Source organism: Limulus polyphemus, unplaced genomic scaffold (genome assembly GCF_000517525.1).
Source record: "Limulus polyphemus unplaced genomic scaffold, Limulus_polyphemus-2.1.2 Scaffold1584, whole genome shotgun sequence".
Classification (NCBI taxonomy): domain Eukaryota; kingdom Metazoa; phylum Arthropoda; class Merostomata; order Xiphosura; family Limulidae; genus Limulus; species Limulus polyphemus.
In genome coordinates this window covers 153,280-163,411 of record NW_013667194.1, presented here as the reverse complement: position 1 = coordinate 163,411, position 10,132 = coordinate 153,280, and the positions used below count along the sequence as shown (strand labels likewise).

At 31.8% G+C, this 10,132-nt stretch overlaps 2 protein-coding genes across 3 annotated transcripts in view; one reads left to right on the top strand and one right to left on the bottom strand.

The window, feature by feature from the left end:
* LOC106464194 (bicaudal D-related protein homolog) overlaps window positions 1-4,642 on the bottom strand; it is a 63,077-nt gene extending 58,435 nt beyond the window's left edge. For both annotated transcript variants that reach the window (XM_013924319.2, XM_022391897.1), the window contains exon 1: window positions 4,042-4,642. In XM_013924319.2, the coding sequence (XP_013779773.2) occupies window positions 4,042-4,302 (261 nt within the window). In that variant the 5' untranslated portion in view covers window positions 4,303-4,642. The remainder of the gene's footprint in view (window positions 1-4,041) is intronic.
* Window positions 4,643-5,104: 462 nt separating this feature from the next.
* LOC106464193 (citron Rho-interacting kinase-like) overlaps window positions 5,105-10,132 on the top strand; it is a 70,721-nt gene continuing 65,693 nt past the window's right edge. Inside the window, exons 1-3 of the mRNA XM_013924318.2 lie at window positions 5,105-5,131; window positions 8,451-8,669; window positions 9,163-9,338. Of these exons, the coding sequence (XP_013779772.2) occupies window positions 8,471-8,669; window positions 9,163-9,338 (375 nt within the window). The 5' untranslated portion in view covers window positions 5,105-5,131; window positions 8,451-8,470. The remainder of the gene's footprint in view (window positions 5,132-8,450; window positions 8,670-9,162; window positions 9,339-10,132) is intronic.

Here is a 10,132-nt window from a genome sequence, read left to right as displayed (position 1 = left end):
AACGCTATATCAACGAACGTCAATAATACTTCTGACTGCAGATCAATTACACACTGTCTACACACACACATTCCTTCAACAATCTCTTTTATATATCCGCCTACCCTATATCTAGTAAGAACTAGAACATTCGCCAAAGTACAGGATAATTCAAGAAAGGAGAGAGCGTGAGAATCACATGATCTCGATGACGCAACATTATGATTTCTGCAGCTTTCTGTACAACTTTTTTAAAATTGTCTCACTGCGGCCCTGTGTGAAAGTACAATTGTCACTAGAATGTGTACGTATACGTATGTGAGTGTTCTATCTGTCTGTAAGTATGCAAGGTACTAGAAAAATCCCTCATGATGGAGTATATAGATATGGTGTGACTAGAAGACCACTTGCCAAACAGTTTCTCGTCCTGTATATTTACAACTTCATTAGCCATACAATAAATTCAAATTGTCGTTACGTCCTCGACTCAAATCAATAACAGTACAATCTCAAACTAAATAATATTATCAAAGTTTTCCATGGCAAGTCTGTAGTGGGACATTCAATGATACAGGCAGGAATTCACTATTAAAAAGAAAAGCTCATCCGCGGTGTAAAATATTTCCTACCACTACGGTGTATCAATCTATGTATATGGATTACAGCATCCAGTCATATATATATATATTGAGCGTGTATTTTGCATGCTTTACTTTGAGCAACACTGGTTAACAGACGCTGCATGCTCCGATTTCTGTTTGTTTTGTTATTACATTTACAAAGAGCGTCAGGAGGAAAACAGATATGAGTATTATACTATTTATTACACTGCGGGTCGAAGTTATCACCGAAAGTAAATAGCATGTGTTTTGTATTGTTTCAACTTGAAGATTCTACCACACTCTAGTGACACCTGTCATTGAGCGCTCATTAACTTCAGTCAAGGGAAAGCAAGTTATATAAGCTCTTGTATTCAGTGAGTTATTTTGTTTAACACTTTAAAACTCCACACGTGAGTGAAATTGAAATTCCGGTCATACAAACCAAAGATTGTATCGAATTATTAAAGACAACAAACCAAGTTTCTCAACAATAAAGCAAGCGTCTAAAAAGGTTATATTATGATGGTTCACACACATACACATAAACTCACGTTTCTTTATGTCATAGTTTCAGGATGTCATGACACACACAACATTTGTTGTAACTTGCAACCGAATATGGAGTTTCTTGTTAACTATTAAAACAAAATAACCAAAACAAATAAGTTTCTTGAAAAACTTTGTACAGCACGGGGTTTTGGAGAAGCATATTTCAAATGTAAACACAAGTTTTCACTTTGGGTTTCCTTTCTTGCAGAGATTCTCGTTTATCTACTTACAGATATAAAAATTACGAAGGTATAGGTATATCTTGCCACCTAGATCCTCTACTGAATCAGCTTGTTATCTAAATCTGTCATATGAGTTATTTATGGCCTGTAACGAAGACGGATGTGTTTCATCATATGCAGGTTGTTATACATATTATACAACGTGAAGATGAACTTGTGGAAAAAATTAAATGGCAGTATAAAGACAGCGAACATCGACTTAAGCCTAATATGTGGTTTTTGTTTAATACAACTTCACATTCATGGGTTCTCTTAAACACGTACGCAATAATGATTCAAAGCATATGTATTTATTATAAATACGTATGGCAGAACTCATCACACAAAGGAGGTCGTTCAAAAATATGACTTATCTAATTACGCAGAACACACATTAAAATCATTAAGACATACATTGTGAAATAGAACGGTTATTATGATACAACATATTCCTCTTACATTAAGACGTGTACAGATTATATGTGTTTTAAAGCAAGATGACTGTTTTACAACCGTCCTATTTCACCATGTTCTTCGGAAGAACATAGTGAAATTGGACGGTTGTTATGATAAAACAGTCATCTTGCTTTAAAACATATATAAGGAAGAACATTGTGAAATAGGACGGTTGTTATTATACAACAGTCATCTTGCGTTAAGACATACATTATGAAATAGGATGGTTGTTATGATAAAATAGAGTCCTCTTACATTCAGACAAATATATAGCGAAGAACACTGTGAAATAGGACGATCGTTACGATGCATAAGAGGTCCTCTTGCATTATATGGCCCGGCATGGCCAGGTGGTTAAGGCACTCGACTAGCAATCTGAGGGTCGCGGGTTCGAATCCCCGTCACACCAAACATGCTCGCCCTTTCAGCCGTGGGGGTGTTATAATTTGACGGTCAATCCCACTATTCGTTGGCGGTGGGTGGTGATGACTAGCTGCCTTCCCTCTAGTCTTACACTACTAGATTAGGGACGGCTAGTGCAGATAGTCCTCGTGTAGCTTTGCGCGAAATTAAAAAACACAAACAAAACAAAAAACAATCTTGCATTATGACATACATAGGGAAGGATATTGTGAAATAGGACGGCTGTTATGAAACAAAAGAGTGCTAACGATGGTTCATCTCATTAAAGCAATGGTTGCAAGTTTTTTCTTATTAATTATGCTTGAAGTCTTATTTTGATATAAGCAGCCAGTTTTAATATATTGGTACAGACTATTTACTCGAAAGTTACTTTTAATCCTGACAAGATAATTTCAAAGAAATGAAATGGTCTCATTGGCACATTAGAGCTAGTTGAACAAGGAAATAATATAATACATAGAAATATTCACAATTGGCAAACAGATAGAACCACTTAACTCAGTTGGTATTGTCATAGACAGATCTTCTTATGAGTCATAAACTATACGATCCGTGATACTTTATTGTTTTCAAGCTAGTTCTCAGAAATAATCCATATCTAGATAAAGACTCACGAAAGTTACAAACTAGAAAGTAAACATAACATTTATTTTCTTCATGTGTGTGTGTATCAAGTTTTTAACTGTTTCAGTCTCAAGCGCTGTAAGCAAACAATGTTTCTTATAACTAAACAATTGATATTTTTGTTGTTGTTTTCACTTTGTGTTGCAACATACGTATCAAACTTATAACTTTTTTGTTATTTTAATCTCACTGTGTTTTGTTTGAACTCAGTTTTATTCTGATAACTGAAACAACACGAACATAAAACCTACAACTTTTCTATTGTTTGATACTTTTCATTCTATGGTATATTACTTGAACACAGTCTTAGTCTGAAACTAAACATGATAAATATAAAACTATCAACTTGTTATTTTGATACCTTTTCCCATCCTATAGTATATTGCTTGATCTCTTGGCTTGAATACTGAAACTGTTTATATTTCTAAAACTTTTTAAAGTTGTTGGTTTTGAAATATCATAGCATTGATCAGATTTTGAAACGCGAAAAACAAATGACATTCATTCCTTGATAGATGGTTTAGGCAGAGTATTCATCATGAAACTTTGTTGAATGGACGGCAACTGTCTGTTGTAGAAACACAAGTATAGAGGACGACGTTTCGAAAGTCTTCCGCCTTTCGTCTGTTGCTGTCCATTCAACAAAGTTTCAGCAATTGACATTCATATTCGTAAACTTCCACATGTTGTATGTCACATTGTTTGGCTTAGAAAAAATAGGTTTAATATTTACTTTTTTGATTTTACGGAAGATAATGCATCAGACAGTGTCATACTTGATGACATCATAACGAAAATCTAAATATATTTAATACTTCTGAACATACAGACTGAATATTTTGCGAAGTACACTAAAGTGAAATCATTATCGAAAACAAACTATGCAGGAATAGTTGGGCACGACAAGAAGTAAAAGATTAGCGAAAACGTTTAGCCTTGCTTTGAATGCAAAAGCAAAAAAGAAAACATTATTATAAATATTAGAAGCAAATTGTTTTTATAGTTAGGTATGCATGTATATTAAATAATTTGTATTTCAAATATATTACACTATAAAAGCTTAAACTTTAAGCTGTAATAATGATTGATTTAAATCACAACTCAGGAATAGTAAACTACAAGAAAATCATTTGCGCGATTTAATGTTTAAACACATTTATCATTTTAATGTTGACATAAAATCTCACCTCAAGTTTTCTGGAAAAGTTTTCTGTTAACTTCTCATTTATAAGGCTAAGTTCTTCATTCTTTTCAAGTAGTGCCTTTCCTAGTTGAGCGGCTAAAATTAGATCTTGTTCTTTTTGTGCAAGATCGGCATAAACGTCATTACATTCATTTGTATTTTGGATTCTATTTTCCATTTCTTTTATATATTCCTCCAAGTCTCCATACAATATGTGGTAATTTGGTGGCGTTTGTTGCATTTCTTCCAAACGACAAGCACACATTGTTCTCTAAGTACAACTTAGCACAATGCTTCAATGTTTCTGCTAGTTAGGCAAATCATCTGTTCTGATTTCTGAAAGTCCGTGTAACTGCTGATGGTAGATAAGTTTCCTTTTTTGTTTAGAAAATTCAACAAATATGAAAGAGTCTTTAAAAAAGAAGAAGAAAAAAAAAACAAAAAAAAAAAACCAACAGACTGGCACTTTACTCTGTTCGTAAGAACGTGAAGCCGAATGGCTTGGGTGCTGATGTCCTTATGGTCTGGTCGCGTTATAAAAATAATATTTGAACATGTATCTATAATATGAAAATCCAGAGCTAAAGGTAGTGTTGTCTATCTATAACTCTCTTGAAAAGCAATGCTTTAGGCACTGGAGTTTCCACATGTTAACTCTAGCATCTACCTAACTTATAAAACTCACCTATTTTATACCTGGCTTTGTAGTTATTACCTATAGAATTCTTGTACTTACTGGTCAAGTGCTCCGAGAGGGATACGGATGTTCAAATAACATTTGTGTCGTTTCCTATCAAGCGTCGCTTTTGCGTTTTGTGGCAAATAATAATAGCAATATAAGATGTAAAATATAAGTGATGTATTTGTTTAATTATAAAAAAGTGCTAAAATAAAACATTTTAAACAATGGTTGTGTTATAGGTAAATAAATTAAATTATCTTAATCGGAATTGGTGAGCCTTAATTTACACATGTAGTCCTCCATAATACTTCGTTTGGTGATGTCATATATTAAGCCAACTATACTGTCCAATAAGGGTAAATTTCCGTTTAATTTTTCTAAGGCGGATACATTCAAAAACCTTCTATTGGCGGTAAGTTAGGATGCTGTTTTTTAAGATATGTCAAATTATCTTAAACATATTTAGTTATAATTTACAGGTTTTTTGTTATCTTATACTATAAAGAAGTATAATTCGTAGGTAGGTGAAATAATTATTTTTATTTTCTGTGAAAAATCTAATTGTTCAGGTCAACTTATCACGACAACTTTCAACTCAGAGTGTCTGTGAATGTGATGAGCATGCCTGAGTATTAGTATTATTGAGTATTAGAAGCTATAACCTACAGTGTTATTGTTACTGTGTTAGTATTACGGTGTTGCTGCAGTGTTAGGCCTTCTAAATTCGATGTTAGCCTAAACTTAGGTTATTGTAAAACTAGAAGTAGAAGGCAAGAGTAGAGCAAGTAACTAGTAATATGTATAACATTTGACTTTTTGAATTTGAGTATTTAATTGTAATACTAAATAATAGTTACTGTACAGTGGTTAATTAAACTAAGTAAAACTTTGGGTGACAACTGACATTGAAATTTAAATAATTTATACCTTGAAACTACTCATAATTCAAATTGTAATATCCCACATGCATTATCATGCATTTCCTATAATTAAAAGTCATCTGCCATTTATTTACCCAATTCGCCAAATAATCCAAATCCTTTTGTAAAGCAGTAGCATCTTCTTCTCAGCCAGCAACACCCAAGACATTAATATCATCAGCAAAATCAAGTAATTTATTGACCACTCCTTCATCTGTCATTGATGTAAATCAAAAAGAGCAAAGGTCCCAACATTGTACTCCATTTATAACAACTCTACTTTCTTCCATTTAGTCAGTTTCTATCCAATAAGACAAGCTACCTGCCACACCTACAAAGATAACTTTTGTACCTTTATCAAATGCTTTATGAAAATCTAGCAAAATCCACACACATACCTTCATATACATAAGAATGTCAAAAGATTAGTAAGGCAAGATTTTACCCTAGTAAAACCATGCTGACTATCGAATCAAATTTTAAACTTTGTTAAATGACTTTGCAAAGCATTTTTTGCAGCGGCTCATAGAATGGCTCTGAGTTTTTCAAGTAGAAACTTTTAGCTTATAGCTCCATCATTTCTTGAGATCTAATTACAGTTTTTGACTCTGGAGGTCAAACCCTTTCGATTGTTTTATATTGACCATGCCCAAGGTCTTGTAGATTAATTTACTCTAATCCTACTTAAAAGAATTTCAGTTTGAGGGTAGGCTGGTTGAGATCCTGATGAGTAATAAAATCAAAACAGGTACATGCGAGTCTCATGCTTGATATTGCTGGCACACAAAAATATAGCTAATAAAAAAGGAAACAAAGGTCTCGTAGATTGATTTACTCTAATCCTGCCCAAAAGAATTTTGAGTGCCACGGCTTTGAAGATTCTCTCTTGTTCGCTTTTGCCAACTCTTTTTCATTTAGTTTTATTTATTTCTTAATTTTCCATATGACCAACTCTCTCGATCTCCTATAATTTTCTGACTCTGCCATCATCATAGTCAACTTAAACTTCTTATAATGCTTTTCTTTAATTTTATTCATTGTACCTTTTGTGAGCCAACCTTTGGTTTTTCTTGCAACCACTCTTTTTTTTTTGTCTATAAAGAACATGGCTATCTTGAATATTTAAGAATTGATTTAAAAACCTTCTCCTTATTCAGTATCTAAATAATTCACAGTAGATAATAATTGTTTCATCGCTTCAAAATTTGTTTTTTTGAAAGTTGGAACCCAAATCTCATTGTTTCTTACCTCCTTATGCATCAAAACACCAAATTTAATTAAGCAATGACCACTTGCTCCCAGATGTTCTCCAGTTTTTACCCTATCAACCATTTTTTTTATTAGAAGTTAACAATAAATCTAAAATAGCATTGTTCTTTGCAGGTTTCCTAACCCGTTGTTGGCTGTAACCCTTCCCAATCTTAGAATATATCGTAATAATAACCTCATTAACAGTTGAATTCTTTCTCTCACTGTAGAGTTTCTCATTAATTTCATCAGTTCCATCTGTTTATCTGTAATGAATTCCAACTAAAACAGTAAAAGTCTTATCCCCTTATAACCACAAACAGAAACCCAAATATATTCAACTTAATTGCTATTAACTTTAATATTCTAAACTTCAACAGGCTGTATTTCACAATTTACATATCAAGTCACTCTTTCTCTTTTTAGTACTCTATCCCTATTAAACAGCATACAAGACTATATTTCAAAGAAATTCCTGTTATCAAATATGTCTAAAATTAGCCTACATTATATTAAAATTCTTTGTTTCAACCAGTGCTCTAAGGTTTTCCATTTTATTTCGTATATTTCTACAGTAATAACAGTAGCTACTTAAAACTACCTTTTTACCTTGTTCAAACACTACACCCTTTTCTACATCGTATTTTTTCTTCATTATTTTGGCCTTTTCCACTGTATGATCCTAGAATATGTTAGTGTTCTGCCACTTATCTTTCGGTTTACTTAGAGATTCTCCCTTTACAAATATTTTGGGGATCTTTCCTTCTACAATCTCAAAAACAGTTAGAGATTCATATCTATTTGACACAGTTTAAACTTTGTCTGACTTGAACATTCTTCCCGAGGTCTTGAACTTTTTTAAAGCATTGTGCATCATAATAAACCCAATGTTTTCTTCTTTTCCCCCCTCACAAGAGCAGATTAAGCACTAAGATTTTCTGTTTCTTTCTTAATTCAACGTATATTTTTTCTTACCTAATATGGTTCCTTCACAAACTAATTCTTCAACTTCTCTCACAGCAGCAAACTCTGACTTTTCTTCCAACAAGCAAGGTTTTCAATCTTCATCAAATCATTAAATGACTCTGAAATCGACCTGCTGAATAGAGATATGTTTCTTAATGATACATAACTGTTTTTTTAGCTTGTTATGCAGATTCTGTTTAACACCTTTTCAAATCCACCAGTAGTATGAAAATTTGATTTTAATTTCATAATAATTCTTTTAAAGTTTATAAAATTTATTCTTCACTTTTGGATAAAATAATTTTTCGTTCTACAAAAGAAGGACCTGCTATGTATAGTTACAAAAAAAAAGTGCTGACAATATTGGATGACCATCTAAACTACATTTAACGGGTTGTATGGTTTATAAAATGTGTTACTTTACTACTAAGTCATTAAGTAAAGGAACTATAAAGCATTGATATTATTATTTATATTTCTGGTAGTTACAGTTTGAAATCTTTTTTTTTTTCATGTATACTGAAAGCTGAAAACTATTTTGCTACAGTTTGTAACATTGCTTAGCTTATAATTTATTTTCTTCAATATTATCTACAGAAAAATCAAATGCAGTGACAATGGAAAGTTTCACAGAGTCTATTGCCAGTCGATCCACAAAACTTAACCAGCTTATTTTGGGAAGATCTAATTTGAACATACCTCAGCCACATCTGACAAGTAGAGACACACTTCTGGATGCACTGGTGGCTTTGTATGATGAATGCAACAATGAACAGTTGAGAAGAGATAAGCAAGTGGCTACATTTGTGGAAAGATGTAAGTAAAACTAATATGTAAAAATATATATATATATATTCCTTTACTATAAAATCTGTGAGACCTGTGTTACATATTATTTAACCATACATGTACAAGCACAGGTACTTTATGGTTAAGTTACATATTATGGTTACTTGCTTGTTTTAGAGAATTTCATGAAGTTCTTATGTATCTAAAAATGTATGGAGGACCAGTTGATATGCATAACTTAAAAAATAAAATATATAAAAATTATACCTCTGACAAAGACCAATTACAATTTTTTTTTATCAAGTTGGCTCCCAAGTAAGATAATATAATCTTTTATGCAAATAAAGTTATATCAGTTTTATAATATTGTTTATTTTTTCAAAAATAATTTTGATAATTGAATTTTGTTTTACATTAAAAAATCAATGTTATATGTATGTCAAAACTAATCATTTATTTATATTGAAAATAAAATAATTTTTTGGCTTATCTTTTTTAAAACTTTACTTGCTGCATGAAGTTCGAAGTGTGATACGTGAAGTAAAGCGTCTTCGTGTCAATATTACTGACTTTGAGGTGAAGAAGATTATTGGAAGGGGACATTTTGGAGAGGTGCAAGTTGTGAGAGACAAGCAAGCAGGCGATGTATATGCTATGAAGGTTCTAAGAAAAGGAGAAACTTTATCCCAGCAAAATGTAATGTTGTATCAGTATTCATACATAGATATACATATTTGATAAAAACATGATTTATTTTATTGCTTTTGTAGGATACACTTAAGGAAAATGTATCTTTGTTGTTACTTGGTTTTTAAAGAGTGCAAGGTAATGAACATGAGTTATAGGAACTGGAAAGAAATATCTTGTAACAAAATTACTTATGATTGCAGAATGGAGTTCAAAACACTGATAAGTGAACAATAATGAAAAAAAAATATATATATTTTGGGTTCTTTACTTGAAATTATTAAATTTAAATTAAATGTAATTTATTAGATTTTTATAGCTACTTTGAGATTTTATTTCATGTACTATGTTTATTTGTAGTCTTCGTTTTATATGAAATATTTACTGTTAGTGATACGGCAGAAAAGGGGGAACATAATGGCTATCAAAAACAATCCAGATGATAAGATTACTTGGCCCAAAAAAATCCTCCATTTAGTTGGGTTACTTTTGTTAAAAAATAAATTTCTGTGAGAATTCTCTGTTAATTTTTAAAAAAACATATATTTTTGGAAAGCCTATGGCTTAGAGTTCTCAAAAAAATGTTTCCATTTTTTTTGCTCCAGGGACAACCAAATAGGGTTTATGCAAAGTTTTGGATAAAATGAGCTATAAAACATCAAGAGCTATATCCTAATATACACAGCGTAGTCACAAGTAAATAGACACCACCTTTTCAGAAAAAATGAAATTTTTCAGTCATATTCACATGAATTGATATATTTATAATTTAATTGATATCTAGTAGATCTTCTTTTCACTTC